The sequence below is a fragment of the Seriola lalandi genome, unplaced genomic scaffold (genome assembly GCF_002814215.2).
Source record: "Seriola lalandi dorsalis isolate HSWRI2012SDOR001 ecotype SW California unplaced genomic scaffold, Sedor1 jcf7180002054885, whole genome shotgun sequence".
In the NCBI taxonomy this organism is placed as follows: domain Eukaryota; kingdom Metazoa; phylum Chordata; class Actinopteri; order Carangiformes; family Carangidae; genus Seriola; species Seriola lalandi.
This window is the reverse complement of record NW_019525437.1, coordinates 4575333-4595107: the sequence shown is the minus strand read 5'-3', so window position 1 is coordinate 4595107 and position 19775 is coordinate 4575333. Positions and strand designations below refer to the sequence as shown.

Sequence of the window (19775 nt, the reverse complement as noted above, 5' to 3'; positions counted from 1 at the left end):
TATAGTTGAGTCCTATCAGCATTCCTTCTGTCTTTGGTCTAATATGCTGAGGGGACTTCATTAGTTTAACAGAAGAGTTGTCAGAGGCACAGGCAGGCAAGCAGAATGACAGAACCAGAAGACCATCGACATGGCCATTGAGAAGTTTATGTATTTAAATGCTTTGAGTTGCTATTGGTATTGTTGATATTGCTATTGATTGTGTTACAGTCTGTACAGCATATGACACCATCTGGCCTCAGACCCTTGCAACACTCATGCCTTATTGAAAAAGCTGCCTTTTGCTCACGACTTTCATTAGTCATTTATTAATGGCCTCATCAGAGGAAGGTATAAAAGTTCTCATAGGAGGCTATTCCTAAATTTCATGAGTAATGAAATGATCATACTTGTTTTAAACAAATCCCCATGTTAGCTAAATGTATTTGAAAGAGAAAACAAAGACATAAACAGTCTGTTAAAATTCACAGATTGACAGTTTTGTCCTGCTGTTTTTACCAAAGTTGTGTGTAAACAATTTTCCTGGGCAATGAAATATAATTACCTACACTCTGGGTGTTTCTCCCCAAATAAAGTGATTTAGATCATCTGGATTAACTGTCGGCTGGTTAATAATCTGACAGCTCATGTTTTTTGCCCTGCTGAACTTTGTTTCAAGGGGGGTGACAAATTAAAGGAAAATCCAACATAAAGTATCTTGGCAAGGTGTTGTTCCACCTTGTGCCGCCAGAACAGCTTCAGTGCTCCTTGGCATTGATTGTACAAGTCTCTGAACTCCACTGGAGGGATGAACATTCTTCCTAAAGATATTCCCTCATTTGGTGTTTTGATGATGGTGGTAGAGAGAGCTAACACGTCACTCCCAAGATCTCCCAATGGTGTTGATCTGGTTTGAGATCTGGTGACTGTGAAGGTCATAGCATATGATTCACATCATTTTCACACTCATCAAACCATTCAGTGACCCCTTATGCCCTGTGGATGGAGGCATAGTCATCATATTACTATAAAATACTATTACTATTGGAATGTGACAAATAAAACTTAAAAAACATTTTAAAAAACGATAATCTAATCATATATTATCAAAAAAAAGAACTGAAACCTAAAGTACAACAATATAACTATTTTATATAAGAACCCGCCCCTGCCTGCACACCGCCATGATAATATCATATATCACCATATTTGGGTTGGACTGTATCAAGATACTTGATGTTACCAGATCTCAGCAATGACTTTGGTGAGTATGGTGTATGACTGGTTGAAGTGTTGGCGAAAACTACAGAAACAAGACTTAAGTAAGGAAAGGTTTCCTTTATATTTCATTCATCTGTTTCTCCCTCTTCCTCAATCTCACTTAACTTCCCCTCCATTCAGCCTCCCACCTCCTCACCCTCCTCCCATCATCACATCACCCACACCCTCAGTGTTTTCATGTGTCCCTCCCTACCTCCCCCGCCCCTGGTTCCGCATGGCCTCAGATGTGTTTTGGTATTTAATAATGGATGATTGTTTGTGTTTGTCAGTCAGCACGCTGTTGTTAAAGGGTTTTAAGATAACTGCTAATTCCAGCAGGGCTGTATTGATTAGCCGCGCTGGGTGCAGATTGTTTTATAGCCCGAGAAGAATGCTGCATCCCCCTCCATCATCCCCTTCCCATGCTCCCTCAGTACCCTCTCCCTCGCCTCTCCCTTCGTCAAGGGTCTCTCTCGCTCTCTGGTTGAATAATTAATGCTTAACCTATTTAATTAGTGAGATTTGCTCTGAACAGAAGTAGAGTAATTGAGTCCTCAACTCTGTGTGTGGTTGGGGGAAGTCTGTTGGTGTTTTCCTTGGCTGTGTGTATCCATCGCACTTCCTCCTGCACTCTCAGTTAAAACAGCTTGTATGATTTACAGTAGCGCTGTGGCTTCGATGTGACTGTCAGTGAGTTGGTATTAGCGGCTTTGGCATATCTTGTAGCGTAGGCGTAACCAGTTTGGTATGGCAACTCCGGCGCGGGAAGCTGTGGTTGTGTTCAGCAGCCGTCATGCCAGCAGGGCATCAGGGAGTCAGCAGCAATAGGTGGAGAGCTCAGACTATGAGCTGTGGTCATGATATTAATAACCAGCACTACAGGCCAAAACAATGATGAAGGATTTGTTGATCATCTTTGGTTTTGTAACTGAGGCTCAGCATGTAGACCCTGCATTCTGATTGGATAAACTGTGATCCAGTGTGACATTCGTTTGGCTGTTGAGATTTTGAGACACTGAAAATGTGGCAGTGACAGTTTGAGACACTGATATTTTCAATTCAGCACAGCAATTTATTAATTATTACCTACATGTATATATACCCCTTTATTAACCACTTCTAACTGAAGTTAATGCCTCAGATGAAACAGATCCCAAAATGTCAACAATAAATTACAGTTCAGAAAATATTATTTATGAGTATATGTGGAAATTCTGTGGTTTGACTTATATGTGTCAGGTGTACATTGTTGTAGAGCTCGAGATCAATAAGTTAATGTTTAGTCCATAAAATGTGAGAAACTGCTCCTTCCAATTTTTCAATATCCAGGGTGACATCTTCAAATGTTTTTAAAAATGTGTTTCTGTCCAGCCAACATCCAAAACCCAAAGATATTGAATTTAATTATATAAAACAGAACAGCAGCACATCCTAACAACTTAGAAACTGGGAACATAGAATTTTAAATTATTTTAGAAATTAATTGATTATCTGATGGTTGTTTTTTGATTTTTTTCCCTACAATCAGATGATTGTTTCAGCGCTAAATGTAAAAAATGAACAAGTAAATTTAATAATTTGTTGATGTCTTGATGATTAGTTGGTCTGTTCCTAATTTAAAGCCTGGCAGGTGGTTGGTTATCAGCAGTGGTTGGAGTCTGCTGGCAGCGATAAAGGTTTGACTGTGGTCCCACGTTGGCTAACAGTTGAGATGACACTGATTGGTCAGAGAAGACCGCCGGTCTCCGTTCCACCACGTCGTCTTGGCCCACTGTGACTTGGCATGAAAGCCCAGAATCGGGGGTCAGTACTATTTATACTCACCTGTGAGTAGGTCAGGGTGTACAGCCAGATTTGGGACACGTGCGCAGACACACACACATACACACACTCACACTCTATCTCTTAAACACACGCCAGCACATGTACACATACTGTAAACTACAAGATCCTACTTCTGCACTGCTGCCAGTGAGCTGCAGAGGGGGCTCTGCACATGTTCACCGCTGCCTCAGCAACCTGAGCAACTGATGAACTCCTGCCTGATTTTATCTAATGCTGACAGTAACAAGTGGCATCAACAAGTGTCAAATAAATGAAACGTTAATGTGTGTATACGAGCAAGAAAAACAAGTGGCAAACAGTGTTAAAACACATAAAAGCTTATTAAAAGAAGGCATGGAATAACATCTAAAAACATTACAACAGCATTACAAAAACAGATGGTTTTAACAAAAATGAAACAACAAAAGGCAAATACAAGCGACAGCAATGCACACAACAAAATGTGCTAATATATCTTATGCAACACGGAAGCTTGGTAGAATTGCATATCACACAACATGTCACACAGAGCTGCTCAGAGTTGACTCGGGTAGCTGGTGGCTGCAGTGTTTCTTTGCTTCTATACCTCACTGTGTTAATCATTTTATCTGTGGATATGTTGCTCCAGGTGAACTGGTTTATTCATTGAAGCAGGGATATTGAGTTGCAGCGTATTAAAGCAGCATTTAAAAAGGTTGACCTTAACCAGAGTATGACAAATAGCCAGGTTGCATCATGAATGTAAACATAAGGTGCGTTTCCACCGCAGGAACTTCCCCCAGGAACCTTTTGAGGAACTATGTATATTTCCACCGCAGGAACCAGGGTCTAAATTTAGTTCCGTGGTAATTGATAGACCCCCAGAAAAGTCTCTGGTCGGGGGATAGTACTTTCCAAAGGTTCAGGAACTATGGGGGGTGTGGTCTGCAGTGCTGAACATTTCTCATTGGTCGAGTACTAGCTGCATTTTATTTCACCTGCCATGTTTTAAAGCCCGCAGCTGCAAGCCGACTATTTTGTTTTGATTTGAGACTGTTGACGTGCGTCTTTAATCCGCTTTGCAACTAACGCTCGCCTCCTTTCAAGCGTTGATTCAATGAATCCATTTGCAATGCAATAAGGCACGATCAACAGCAGCACAACTTGAATCTCCTCCACGTTAACAGGCTAACTGTAGTGTCGCACAAATGATGATGCTGGCCTGTCCGTCACTTTTATGGAGTCATCGTTGTTTTATAGCCGTCGTCTTCATCTTACTGCTACCTACTGGACTGAAGGTGTAGTGCATTTATTTATTAAGGCCGCGGTGGAAACGCAGACAACAATGGGCCACAGGAACCTTTTAGTTCCTGAAGAAAAGGTTAGTTCCATGTACTTAACTAAAAGTTCCTGGTACTTTTTGGTCGCAACGCGGCTATACTGGAATAGTCTTTCATGGAATACCTGCGTCTTCATCACTGACCAGGATTCTCACACAAAATTCTTGCACATTTACCTTTTTTTCTTTTTTTCACTTAACACTTCTTCGAGGTAAGGCATGCAAACACACTCATTCTTATTTCCATCCCTGAAATAAAAACTAAAAATGTTGTCTTCTCCTTGGTGGGCCACACTTTGCTGTGCGTCTGTGGAGGAGAGTAGAGAGTGACTGTGAGAGAGAGTACAGTATTGATCTGGGGCAGTTCATTTTCTGCTGTCCCTGGTGAGTTGCTCTGGGGGAAATGGCTAGTTTGTCTCCTGTCATTGTAGCTTCAGAGTTAAAGAGGAGTAAAGAAAAAAAGAGAGGTGGGTGGGAAGAAAGCCACTTGTCTAACAAGAGCATCACGAGCACAAAGACTTCCTCAGTCACAGAGAAACCTCAGGATCAAACTGGGCTTAAAGTGTTATGTTTAATGCACAGGATTGATATACAGTCCCCTGGACACATGTTTATGTGCTTGCACGTGCACTTGTGTTATGTATCTACATGTGGGGCTAATATTGTGTGGGCTTTCCCGAAGAAGGCGATATTGATCACTTGCTGTTTACTGTCCCCTGCTCCCTCGTGAATTGCTCTGTGGGAAGTGGTTAATTTGTCTCCTGTCCAGGGGGCTTCTCTCTGTGTGTGTGTGTGTGTGTGTGTGTGTGTGTGTGTGTGTGTGTGTGTGTGCGTGTGCGTGTGCAGGCAGGCATATTTGTCACATGTGTGTATGCCTGTAGTGTGTGGTTAATTTGTGTCCTGTCTGTGGGGGGCTTAGCTGTTAAATACCTCACTCTGTCTCTGTGGCGACACACACTGATATCATTGATCGTCTTGTCCGATGACAGTAATGCTGGACTGATTGGCAAATAGCCGTCATTAACAATCTAAACTCTAATATAAATGCTAAAAAGTTAAAGATGGTGTATCTGAGGAAAACCACACGTTTGTGATTTTAATATACATATAAAATGAATCATGTTTGGTGATTTTAAAATTAAATTAAAATGATTCCCAATGTTGATCATCAAACACAACAGAGACGCACTTTATACCCATATTCCACCTTTTAAACATTCCTAAAGTCCTGGTCTAAACATAAAAATCTTAACAAATATAGGCAAGAACAAACATGAATAAACAAAACAAGTATAGGCACACAAGTAAAAATCAGATCATTGTCATCTCATAATCCCTCTATAGTTTATCCCATAGAAACGCATACCACAGATAGAGCGTATTTCCAGGGACTAACACAGCCACAATCTAAAAATATTTAAACAATGACAACATAAGGAATATTTTCACACTTTAATGAAAAAAACTCTTTGAGAGGTGAAGGTGGAGTCATTGGTTAAAACCTCTACAACACGCTATAAGTGATGCAAAAGCTCTCAAGTCTAATGTCTTTCCATCAGGTTTATACCTCAAAACCATCTCATCATACTACGATTAAACTCAAAATCCAGGTCATCCAGTAAAATAAATAAGTCACATACATCCGTCCTGTTTCTGTTTCTTGTTCTTGTTCTGGAACCTCAGTCCCTCCTGCTTACACCTCCTGCTTACACCTCCTGCTTACAGCAGCCATCCTTTGCCTTCATGCTTGCATGTGGTGTTTTATAGCATATCTGCTCTCTTACAGTTTAGCTTGTGTACTGGAGGTTCATGACCTCTGGTCTATTTTGGTCAGGACATGCTTCTATTTTCTCACTTATCTGTCTCACATCGAGGCCTGTCTTTCAGTGAATTCTCGCTTTAATGAGTTTGTACATATAATAGCCAGTTTGGAGCAACATGTGTTGAATTACCACAGTAATGGGGACTGTGTAAATAATGCTCCGGCTTTGAGTGATGTCAATGGAAATATATTCCTGTGTTGAAAGGTGTACAGATACTAGACTGGTATTGCAATAATGTTGTTAAAAAACAGTTCTATACCTTATTTTATTAGTACAGATACTTTAAGAGTAACTGTGTTTTAATTAAGAGACGTATTTCCTGAGTTGCGTCAATGTGCCATAATGTGCGATAGTTCAGCAGTGTGTGTGTGCACTGCTCTGCTTCCACTCCCTGCAGGCATAGTGGGTGCCACGGCTTGTCGACAGAGTAGACGCACAAAACGAAAAGTGGCTTTATTTCGCTTAAATTGCCCACAGTCAGGCCAAGGCCACAGATGTTTTAAACCCACACAGAACAAGCAGGCCAACAAGCATCTCGCTGACCCGTTCAAAGAATTCAAATAGCAACAGGTTAGCAAATGTGACAAGATAATTACATCATGTCCATGATCTGAAATATAAGTGAAATGAGTGTGATTTATTTAGGACCATTGTTCCTACAGAGCTGCTTCAGCACAGATATATTTTTAAGATGTCTGTTTGATTGTTCACAACTTTAACTGAGATGAAAATCTGACCATATTTTAAGAAGAATTCATACTTAAATGCAGGTAATTCCAAAGAGTTCACTTACTTTTTCTTGCTACTGTAGAATAGGAACCGTTTGGAGAATAATAGTTGAAAGCATAACGTCAGAACCTACTAGCTAGACTTGGAGTCCCAGAGAAGAACAGCTATTTCTGTAAAAACTATTAAGTGTGATGGGTTTTTTCTATAGTCAAGGCAGGTTATGACTTCATGCATCAAGGAGTTTCAGGAAGTTATATTTTTGTATATTTTTTTCTAGTTCTCCACTTGAGTAATCTTTGTTTTAGTCAGTAAGCATAGTGTAGAACTGACAGTAAATATAATCTTGCTCTGTTGTAAATCCAATCTTAGCGTTATGGAGCTGAAGCCCTTCAGCTCTTATGTTAAGGTCTGGTGTGACTTTGAAGGACCTTTACCAGTTCATATGCCTCTGTGTATGTGTTTGTGAGCGGACTGTGCCACTGGTTCAGCAGCGGTGTCCACTCTTAGCAGATGCCCGCTCCTCCTGGTTGCGATCAGCACTTTAGCGGGCTGCTGCCAGTTCTTCCTCGGCCCAAAGGGACCAATTAGGCGCCGGCAGCTGCACCGCGAATGCCACCACGGAACGAGGGTTCTGTGGGTGGGTGAGGATGCTGCACGAGAGAAGGGCAGATAGAGCTAAGGACACACATGTAGACATGGAGAGTAACAACATGGAGTTATTACAGAAAGGGTCCACAGCTTAGTCTAAAGAGGGGATGGTTTGGTGCGAGCAGAGAATGGAGAGCAGCTGATGGAGAAGAGAAAGGAGAGTAGTCAGAGGTGCACAGTATTTATTTGGATCCTGTCTTCTTAAGATCACCTGCTGGTCTTCTAAAGGATCAGAAAGAGTAGAGTGGAAGCCTCTTGGCCCCCTGCCCTCACCAAATTAGCACCCGAGACGAGAGGGGACTTGACTGTCCCTCATTGGACTGTTGTCCCCCTTTCTCCCCCCTGACCTTTAGCCCCTGAACCCTCACTTCACCCCGGTAAATGCAGTGCCACATCCAGAGCTTTGTGCCCCTGTTACTGAGCTGACTATGGCCTGGGGCCAGAGTGAACCATTAGCCACAAGTTCTGTAGTTATTCCAACAGGCCCTCTTCATTACATTGAGACTCAAAGGTCAAATATCACTGTCTTTTTATTACTGGACACACAAACCTTTATAGTTACACAGGGATGCCACTTTCTTATAGAAATACTGTCATCAAATGTTGTTATTATGTATAAACTACTGGCTCATTATTGTAAAGGGTGTAGAAGTAACAAAAGCAGATAAGTAACTTTTTAAATATATGAGTGATTAAAGTCTTAACAAAATAAGGATCATCATGATAAATCTTTTTTGAATAAGGCCGATGAAAAACAATGCTTTATTGTTCAAATGTATACCAGGATAAATCCCTTTAGATTTAACATGTTGAGTGCATGCCATAAAAACATGATATAAACAATAGCACAGCACTGCCTGGTAACAATAGAACAACCAGCAATTACCACAAAATCAACCAAACTGCATTAAAGAAACAAATAAGGTTAAACAGTAAAATGGCAGGATAGGCACAAGGAAGCATTAGAGAAAAAAAGGGATCATGCAACAAGGAGGTGGCAATCAATGTGGGTTTTAGATAAGAAAACTAAGCATTCGTAAATAAACCAAATGAGCACAACAATCAACTCTGTACAGGTAAATTATTCTAATCAAAAGCAGCTCTAAACATAAAAGCTTTTTTTTCCCCAATGTCCCTGTTGGCTATGGGACCAATAAAACTGTGCTCATCAGAGCCTCAGTGAGTAATGGGAAGTGTAAGAGAAAAACAAACACAATACAGACACACAATACAGACAGGGTGCTGTGCGGGCCAGTTCTCCAAGTTCTTCAACACCAAACTGGGAAAAACATTTTTATTGACTTGGCTATGCACAGGGACATTATCATGTTTAAAAGGTGGAAACAGAACATTGTCTAAAATATCGTGGTATGGTGTCATTGTATCAAGATTTCTTCTCGCTGGAGCTAAGAGGCCTCAGACCAAGTCCATATTTTGTACAATTATGTCCAATTAACATCTTTCTCCCTGATCCGATGAAACGACGAGACATTTGGTCTTTAAAGATACAGTAAAAAAATTACATACACTGAAGAAGCTGGACTCAGCAATATGCTTTACCTAAATGATCAACTGATTATCAAAGTAGATGACACTTTGTGTCAATTAATCGACTAATCAACTCTAGATAAAAGGAAAAAGACAAGAGGAAAGGTAGATGAAGGTGGTTGACTGACAGTGTGAGAGCTAAGTGGCAAACTGATGCCAGTGTTTTTGTTCCCTGACCTTGAAGGAGAGCAGCCTAAACTTTATCCTTTGAAAGATGTGCCCCTGCTTACAGTCGAGTGTAAAGTATACCTAAATACTCCTCATGAGTAACCTCGTCCTCTTGCCGACACCCCCCCCCCCCTTAACACTTTGACACATTCGTGATGTTTGTGTCTCTCCCAACGGGCTTGTACGTCAACTCCTTGTCTCTCACTCAGTGAAACAGAAGTTGAGGGCCGGTGTGGGGCCGGCTGACTGGGGTCCATCACTCACTGGCCCAAAAGAATAAGCAGCATGATGGATGCGCACCAGGTTGGCAACTGCAACCAGAACCTCAGTCCTGGTCTAAACTACACTACTAAGCCACCTCTGCTCCCTGAGTGTGTGTGTATGGGGTGACTGACATACAGTACCACTGGGCCTTGCATATGTCCTCAACCCATCAGTCAGTATGATGAAACACAGTCAAACCAACATACTGTACGTCCAAACACCAGCTCCTCTTTCTCAACATTACTTTATTTCAGCGCAAGTGTTGTCAGCCAAGACATCTAAGCACAAACTATTTCTGAGTATAAAAACAAGGCTTCTCAACACAGTTGACAGGTGTTGATGGCAGGTGGAACCAGGAAACACACCAGTCAACCAGTTTTTATCTTAAATATAAGAAGAAAAAAATCATAATGATATTTAGCCAATATTTGTTTTTTGGACCCCTTCAACCTGTAGTAACAAATCTGTTGGCCACCTGGGGGCAGTGGAAACAAGTTGTGAACACAACATTGACATATCATCACCTTTTAAGTTAAGATATTGTAAATTTGTTAGCAAACTGTTGCCTATTTACAATTCCAGCAGTTACAAAGCAACATTATCATTCATTTGGAGTCATGCTTGTGAATGTAAGTCCTATACTCTCTTTTTTTCTCTGGTTTTGGTCTCCACCACCTCCTGAGGGTAATCTCTGGCTCTTTAGCTGCTAAATGCTCCACTATGTTCACCAGCTGCTCTCTAACTGTGTCTGTTTGCTGCTGAGCAGGTAGTGGACAGTATCTTTTTGGAGCTTTTTACTCTGACAATATGAGAGAGGTGAGAGTGAACCAGAACAGTATAAGTGAATAAAAAATCTAATTAAAGGTCCATATAGTATAAAGGTAGATGTCCTTGTGTTGTTTGATTATAAAGCAGGTCTAAGTTCTATATAAATACCGTGAAAGTATCAAAGCCTCAGTCCACAGAGAAATGCACACAGACTGTATTCAGAAACTGAGCCTTAAAACCAGCCGTCAGGCCTTCTGGAACTTTGTGAGGTCACAACACACCATCAAACCTTACAGGATTTGGGGTTTTTTTCAGCATTTTTGATTCAGCATTAAAAAAAAAAAATACAACAAAATCAACAAAAAAATTCTCAGACGCACCTATAGCGTTTGTCCACACATCTTCCCCCTCTTTCTTCTCTCTCACTCAGACCCGGGGCTGCTCACTCGCTCACGATTTTGATGTGTATTGTTCGGGGCAGAGGTTCACATCCCTTGTGGAATCTGGCGTTGCCCTTTAGGGATGCGTTCACTTAACCTTCAAGTGCCCCCGTCATGCCTGGAAAAGGTTTTTATGACTCACACTTATCCCCCAAGCTTTTCACTCTCTCCCACCAGCACACGCACCCCTGCCTTCCCTCTTGATACTCACAAACAGATGCACATATAACGTATGTAATAATAGCAGTCCTTAAGTGGACAAAGCCCCGGGCTCTTCCTCTTGATGCGTCTAATGGGAGCTGCTGATTGACAGCCACAGTCATCCCTTTGACCAAACATGACACTGAGTGTGTGACACACATGTCATGGGACACACATGAAATGTTTGTGGCGAATCACAACCTCACGGAGTCCTGATCACCACTAAAGATTGTGTCAGCTCTTGGGGTCGGGGTCAGGGTCAAGGTTGAGTTCACAGGAAATGCGTGTTTTCATCATGTCTTATTTAAGTTATTGATGTTCTTTATGGCGATGGGAGCATATAGCTACTCTGGAAAAGCACACATAGGGGCTATTATCATTTAATTATTCATCAAGGATGTTGTCAGGTCTCCTTGCATATTGTTCAACATTTGGAAAACTACTTAGACATGTGGTCTTTAAAGTGTGGAGAAAAAGTCTGTCTGTGTTTTATCTTTTGATTAAGGTGATATAAAAATGTTTTAAAAATGTACAGCAGATCCATTATGTAATGATATAATCTTAATGCTGATTACACATCACAGTCAAGTAGGGTTATGTGTGGCCCTGAGCTTAATTGCAATACATCCTAAACTTACCTAAACCCCCAAAGACTGGGAATCAAACCTTGATATATTTGGTTCAGTCCAACTACAAGACAGCTGCCACTAAATGTGTTTTCTATTCACAGTCGTGCTTGCTTGTTCTTTCTAATGACTCCAGTTTTCATTCACAATTAGCTGCTTGTGTGAAGACAGAATTTAACATTTGAGAACTTTTTTCACTGAATATTTCTGGAAATACTCATTTTCTTCCCAGGAGGTATGTAAGAAGATCAGTCCCCCTCTCATGTGTCTGAGTTGAGTATGAAGCTAAAACAAGGCAGAAATATTTAGCCTGACTATGTCCAAAGTACAAAGTAACCTTTACAACACCTCAAAAACTCACTTATTGTATTTAATTTGTTTGGTAAACAAATAGAAAGGTAAAAATGAGACTCAGCTCTCATATAGGCGCTAGTGTTAAGAATTTTAAATGATAGAAGATAGATTTCATTTTTTTGTTTCTGTTGTTAAAAATCTGTACAAATCATTTACTTAATATAGCATTGCTATGGCAACAAGCTACCAGCACACATTTGTGTTTGCATTTGCCTGAGCGGAAGAATTTTCCCTCCCTTGGTCAGCTGGTATATGTTACAGCTGATGGCTCCACTGCGATGATGGATGAGACCACAAGCCAGACCACAACCCCCCCACCCCACCACCAACCCCCACCCCAATCATCACCACCACCACCACCCTCCTACCCAAAACACACTCATCCCCCTTGAACACGCCTCTCTGTGGTGACATCACCACCACATTGGCTGTCAGTGGCTGCTGATGGCATGCACCAGGGGCCTCCTGTGTCAGTATGTGGCCCCATGCAGCCGTCAGCCTGTCAGTTCATGTCAGCCCAGCTCTTCATCCACATACACACCAATGGAGCCTCTGAGTATTCCTCTAAAAAGATTCCATCAGACAGAAATAACTTTCTTAAATATAATACCATTTATTCTCTGGCATCTGACTGTGTTAATTCAGTAATGACACAGTATAGACCTGAAGAGCAATTGATTAATGTTAGGCCATCTGTTATCATTTATGTTATATTATCTATTATCTCCTTCTGAACACCTCCAAGACCAAAGAGATTTTCATTGACTTTCGGAGGTCTAGGCCCATCCTTTAGCCAGTCAACATTCGAGGGAAGAACATTGAGGTGGTGCACACTTATAAATACCTAGGTGTGCACCTGAACAGTAAACTGGACTGGTGCCTGAGCACAGATTCCATCTACCTGAAGGGACAGAGCCGGCTCTTTTTCATCATAAAGCTCAGGTCCTTTGACGTCTGCAGTGAAATGCTGCACATGTTTTATCAGTCAGAGGTGGCCAGTGTACTCTTTTATGCTGCAGTCTGCTGGGGCAGCAGCATGTCTGACATGAACACAAAGAGACTGGACAAGCTGGTAAAAGAGACTGGGTCTGTGCTTGGCAACAGTCTGGACTCACTCAGGACTGTTGTGGAGAGACGCATGCAATGTAAGATGGAGGCCATCTTGGGCAATACCAACCATCCTCAGCTACAGCTACAGCAAACGTTTCATCTCACTGCGCTGACAAACAGAGAGGTTCAGGAGATCCTTTGTTCCCACTGCCATCAGGCTATACAACACCTCAGCCACAGGAAGTGGACTAATCTAATTATTATTGATTATTAACTGTTATTATTATTATCAACAATGAGCTAATGGACGCATGAATTTCCCCTAGGGGATAAATTAAGTATCTATCTATCCATCCAGTAGTGCTGTTTTTAGTCTGCAGTAATGAATAAAGGTCATATGCAGTATTACTTAAAGGAAGTACACAACATATTCTCAAGCATCCTTAAAGCTCCACTTAATTTTAATGTTAAAATGAAATAAGTGAGACTTGTAATGATGAACCCACAGAGAACTCTGCAGCTCTGTGGAGCTTTTTAGCCTCTTTAAGCTCATAGTTTTGGTTTTATGACACATTTACTACTGTATGGTTCAGTCTCAGTGCTGTCATCAACCCTGTGTCTTAGTCTGCAGCATGTATGAATGGACAATCTTTTGCTAACACCTTAATCATAACAACTTTGTAAGCCAATAATATGCGAGGGCTGTTTTTCCTTTGTTCCTCTGCCCCTTAATGGCTTGGATGCATGGATGGTAGTTGCTGTGGGAACACGGTGCATGGTGTAGGACATTTCATATAATATCATTATTTTCACAACCATGTGGCAAAACAGTACACTATAGTTTGTCAGATACTGGCTTTTTGAGACCAATATCAACATAGAATTTTGCTTAAGATTTAAATTACCAATACATTTCTTTTCATAAAAACAAATAGATTTATTATTATTATTATTATTATAAAATTATTTTTTGATAATTTGGTAATTTTGGTAATTTTTAATTTATCCTTTTTAAAGGAGCTATTTGTAAGTTTTGCAATTGTTACATGGCCAACATTAGCATCTGATCTTCCCTGAAGATGTAGCGCTGACAAGAAACCACATTTGGCAGGCAGAGAAAACTTATAAATAGCCCCTTTTTAAAAAAAAAAAAAAAAAATTAACTGAGGTATGTACTGAGCAGGATATTTGCTTATGTGATAAAATAAAATCAGCTGATATAAATATTGACAAATATTGAAATACATTTATTTTTAATTGTAGTGTTAAATGTCAGCGGCTATCAGGAAGTAAACTTGGACCCTTGCTACTTCCGAGCAATGGTATTCTGACCAAATGGTCCATATATTCACTAGTTACATATCTATCAAGCCACCACATGACACAATAAACACACAGACACACATCTGGACCCTTACAGCAGGTCAGTAATTACAAATGGATCCACATCCTGCAGCATTCAACATAGCGACCTTGTCTATCATGTTAGAAAACTGACGTACACTCTGAGACTGTACAGACAGAGATGGCTCTAGCATTAAGCAGTAGTACATGGAAGTGAGTTCGTGATTTTCTTAAAACAAGATGTTCAATTTGTTCACATGGAACGACTCCTGCAAAGCTCACATTCTAGTCGTACTCTGGGAGTACATGATATACTGCGATGAGTTACAGGATGCAGTATTTTTAAGACCATGGAATGCAGTTCTCTGTTGGCAGGCTGGGGCATCAAACTCTGTTGACATCTCTGGGTAGTCTGTCAGAAAGTATCACTGGGTGTCAAACACGCAGAGATCATATTATCATAACCGCTCTGGCTTACAGCAGGTTATTAAATCGTGGTAACTCCCTTGTTAAGTCTGATGTTAGCATGGCACCGCTGTCTTCTGTAAGAGCGGCAGAGCAGTGGGAGTCAGAAGATGAGCCCCAGGGGACGGGAACATGGGATGGCAGGGGGAACAGGCGCTGTCAATAATAAGATTTATTATCCATTGGGTCGTCCCTGGGAGGGGGCAGACGGAGACCGCTGTTCCCTGGAATTAGCCGTCAGGTATGGAGGGTGAGACTGCTGGGGGGGGGGATCCCTAAGAGGATGGTGGAGGGGAGGTGTAGTGCAGTGGCCTGTCAGTATCCCCAGTCAGAGGGCTGAGGATAGAGAGATAGAGAGCATGGAAGTATGAAAGCTCTGAAGTGGAAGACAACTTTACTCAAAGTCTCGTCCACACCGCTTAGACAAGGCTCAGTCGTCTTAGGGATGTGACTCGAGTTCAACACTCGCAGATCCACTTATGTGATGCAACATCTGCTGCTAAATGTTGATAAAGCAGCATCTACATTAGTAATTTGTCACAAGTTTTGAGTGGATTCCTCTTTTGGAAGAGGATCAGACCTGTTATATTGCAAAGAGGATAAAAATAAAACTTGTTTTGAAGGGTGGGTTCACCCATATTACTTTCAGTGTTCTCTATCCATGCAGATCCCTGTGGTTTTACTTGCCCAGATTTTTAGATACTTTTCTGCCTCCAGTCTTTTACAATGGAGACGAGTGGAATTTAGTTTTGAAAATGGATAATTACAGTTTCTTGGATCTTATTTTCATAGCATTGGCCATCATTTATAACAGTTCTGATTACTCAACAAAAGTGGTTGCTTGAAACAGGGCTTCATTGCTTAAAAGATGACCAACAGGGAAGAAATACAAGCAGTGAGACAGTCAGACTTCCCACTTTTTAAAATGTAAATATTGGTTGTTATTTAGTCGGTTCCAAATTGCTTTAATCATCAAAATGGTATGACTCCAAGCTTATTGATCCCTTTTATTGATGCTGGCATGTTTTTTTCTTCTGTTGATGATTTCAAATTAGGGTCGGAACACCAGCAACATGCCAAAACATTTTTCTACCCAACATTGGCTTAAACTCCAGGAATGCTGTGTACTTCAGACTGTTCACACGAATGCTTCCCAGTCAGGCAGCACATTCATTACTGAGGTTAAATATCATGAACACCATCTTAATTAGCGCCATATTAATACGTAAGTAATATTAAAAAAATATTTAGTTAAGGGAATCGATATAGAATTGGACTGGTAAGATGAATAAATAATAACATTGGTATCAATCAAATGTTATCAACAAATCCAAAACTATCTGCACGGGTAGATTCCACCAGAGTGAGAAAATGTGTTGCACCAACCCTTTACTGTAGCCCTGGTAGTAGAAGGCAGGCTACTTGCAGAAGGAGCGATGAGTGCGGCGTGGAGCCACCGGAGTAGATTATCTGCAGGTTCACAGCAGCGAGTCAGCGAGAGATGGATGGACGGTGTGTGAGCTGCATGCGTTTGCAAACGGTGTCTTCACAGCACAGGGCGCCACTTTGCACACTCCCCCCACTTTGCGAGGCAGGCCACTGTCAAAGGTCTATTAAGGGAAGATTGAGACCCCAGGTGTATACGTGTGAGTAAGTGTGTGTTTGTGTGTGAGCGCGTGTGTTCACATGCTCATTGGTCATGGTCCTATAGTGGAAGATTGAGACCCCATTGCTCCCAGAGCCACTCAACCAACACAACCTGCAGTGGTTTACAATCAGAGCAACACCGTCCATCCATCCCTGCTGACGCTTACACACACACACACACACACACACACACACGCTGAGAGATGCACACCAATGGTGCAGCTCACTATAGATGTCATTAAACAGTAGCCAAGGTGGAACAGCTGTGTGACAGTGTCGTGGACATGGCAGGTGTTGTGAGGTTTCGAACGAGGGTTTAGAGGCAGATTGAGGTGCAGGTTAGGGATGCAGGGGGGAGGAGGGTGTGTGTGTGAGGGGGGGGGTAAGAGGTTGTGGGGTGGGGATTGTGGCAGCACCTTTGACAAGCCCTATTTGTCATCTGCCAAGACGCCCAAATAGCTCTGACTGCAATACAGATGGACTGTGGGACAAAAAGTGACTTCAAGCCAGGCAACTAATCCTGTACAAAACACAACTCCCTCCATAAACCTGCACCCATATACTCTCCCTAGCTCTCTCTCTCTTGTGCTGTCTGTCTTTTATTCCAAGGTCTCTCTCTCATGCACCTAACACGCCCACAGATCTGGGGCTGGGTGATATGGCTGAAACACCTTAATGAGAATATTTTTTTCTCATTTTGATACATATCATAGTGTTGCATGTAAATCTGGAAAATCACGTATGAAATACTTGTACACTCTTCAGCACACTTGAATGCTCTTCAGCACAGACCTATGTTGCACTTTTCAACTTCAGAAACAACTTTACATGTGAAAGAAAACTAATACAACTGATAAGAGTTGATTAGTTAGTTTTTAATTGCAATCAGCTTGGATTTATCGAAGGATAATAAAATGATGTATAAAAATACTATAGTATGGGAACACAGCAACTTCACTCAAACAAAGTCAGATGTGTGGTCCGAAGATCCCCAGGGCTCCTGATACAGTTTCAACTTACACTTAAGAAAGAATAATAACCCTAGAACCCTATGTACAGACATTGTGAGCTTCTTCCTGAGTGTATATGTACAAGGCACAGTGTGTGTGTGTGTGTGTGTGTGTGTGTGTGTGTGTGTGTGTCCTAAACATGCAGCCAGTATCTAGCAGTGATTTGTTCAACAGTAATAGTTTGTCTGAGATGAATTCTCCAGCTGATCCAGAGCTGCATCCCGGCCGACAAATGAAACCAGCGCCTGAGGGGGAGTGAGAGTGGAGGGGAGGAGGGAGAGAGAGGGAGAGAGAGAGAGAGAACTGTGGAAAGTGGAAATCGAATCATTTTATTTGTCACTGCAGCCCTCGTGGTCATGGTTTGTTATTGGACGCTAATTAAAACGGCAACAATCCTGATAATTGGCAATTAAAGACATGTGAAAGAGGCGATTGGAAATGAGCTCCTCACCGAGTGTATAAACTCATTTGTTACCCCCCCCCCCCCTTCACTCTGTCTCTTCTTTACTCATTATGGAGACAGAGTGCTGTCACTGACCACCACAGTGAAGGATTGGTACAAGGGGGAAAAGGTGGCGCAGATAATGACATTTTATTGTGTGTGTGGAATAATTTAAATGAATATGTTGAGCAGCTGATTCATGTTGCATTAAGTCTTTTCAGGATGCAGCAGCGGAAGGTTTTTTACCTCTCCATGAAATACTATACAGCTTGTGGCAAATTAATTCATAAAAGGCTTTTTACAAATGCAATTTTCCACAAAGCTTTTCATCCATGTGTGTGAAAGCTCATCAGTGAGGATATATTGGATCTTATTTATTTAGTTTTGGCTATTGTTTCTATTAGCAATAATAACATTGTACAGACCAAGTATGTCACGAGCAGTACTAGACTGGTAGTGATGAAAATGTGAAGAAAAGGCTCAAATGAAGAATTGGACGGTGGGTGGAGGTAGTTCACATCGATCAGACACTGAACTGACATCTGCCAGCAGCAGAGATGGGAACAGTTTTTAACAGGTGAGACAGTTGGCTCACAGAGGACGTGGCAAATACCCACAGTTATTTGGATTGAAATTTCTCTAAAATTCATTTTGAACAGAAAACAAATTGCAAAATTGAAAATGCTAACTAAAATTATTCCCCAAACTATCTGCTGTAAATGTCATCACGGTTATAGATACACAGTTAAATATGCCAAGCTCGGAGTTCATGTTAAATTATATTTTGACCTATCGCTAATGGGTATCAGGCTTTCGTCATAAATCTCCTGAAGCCTCTGACAGGTGACACCTTCTCAAGTCCTGACCTAACTCGAAGCTGCCTTTAAATCCTACACACGCCCGAGCAAAGAGCAGATGCTTGGCAGCATGACCTGGCCTCACGACTTGACCCACTGGACCTCTTCTTAACGATATTGCTGGGTCTACATATACATAATACAATTTCATCATAACTGATAGAAAGGAAAATAATTTAAATCTGTAATCCTCCTCTACAACTACCCACAGTGACCCCACATTTCAGACTTCAGTAGAGAGGCTCTTGGCTCATGTAGTCTTTAATCTTGGTGAACAGGGACTGGGATGATCCACAATGCAAATTCTCTTCTTCGTGCGAGTATGTCAGCCAGCCCAGGCCATCATAAAACAACATGATGGATACACAGCCAAATAAATAAATAAATAAAAAATACTTAGTCCTCTTTTTTTTTTTTCCCCCTACTCCGATCTCTGTACTCTCACGCCTCTTCTCTGATGGATCTGTAAAATGATATAACGAATGAGAGCCGGGCAGGAGGGATGAAGGCAGCGAGGAAAGAGACAGAGGAAATGATTTATTATGCTCATAAAAATTCTGCCTTTGTTATTCCCTCTCATTTTTATATGTGAAGCTTATTAAAGAGCACACCTGCCAGAGTCCTCAGACAAACTTTTGTGTGTATGTGTGTGTGTACTCACAGTTTTATGCATTTGAAATGATGTGTAGCTATATGTGCGTTTGTTCACACACTGACTGGATGTTTCATGTGTGATCAGATTTTCATACTTATCTGTCCATGTTGCTGTCCTCAGGTCCCACCTCTTCTCCCCACTATAGCCCCGCCTCCCAGCGGGTGTTCAGGACACGCTACAAGATGGTCACCCGCCCGGGCTCCAGCACCGCACACACCCTCCACTACAACCCCGCCCTGTCCTGGAGAGCCAAGAGGATCCAGTCTGCCAGGTAAATCCACGAAGACAAATACTCACACATCTCCTGCAGGTCTGGGTTTAATGTGTCTCAATGGCTGATATCTGTCAGTGCAGA

General features: G+C 41.6%; 1 protein-coding gene across 1 annotated transcript in view; it reads left to right on the top strand.

Annotated features, from left to right (window-relative positions):
• The window catches only part of zc3h3 (zinc finger CCCH-type containing 3), a 59949-nt gene that overhangs the window by 13911 nt on the left and 26263 nt on the right, over positions 1–19775 (top strand). Inside the window, exon 4 of the mRNA XM_023428982.2 lies at positions 19541–19691. Coding sequence (XP_023284750.1) covers positions 19541–19691 — 151 coding nt within the window. The remainder of the gene's footprint in view (positions 1–19540; positions 19692–19775) is intronic.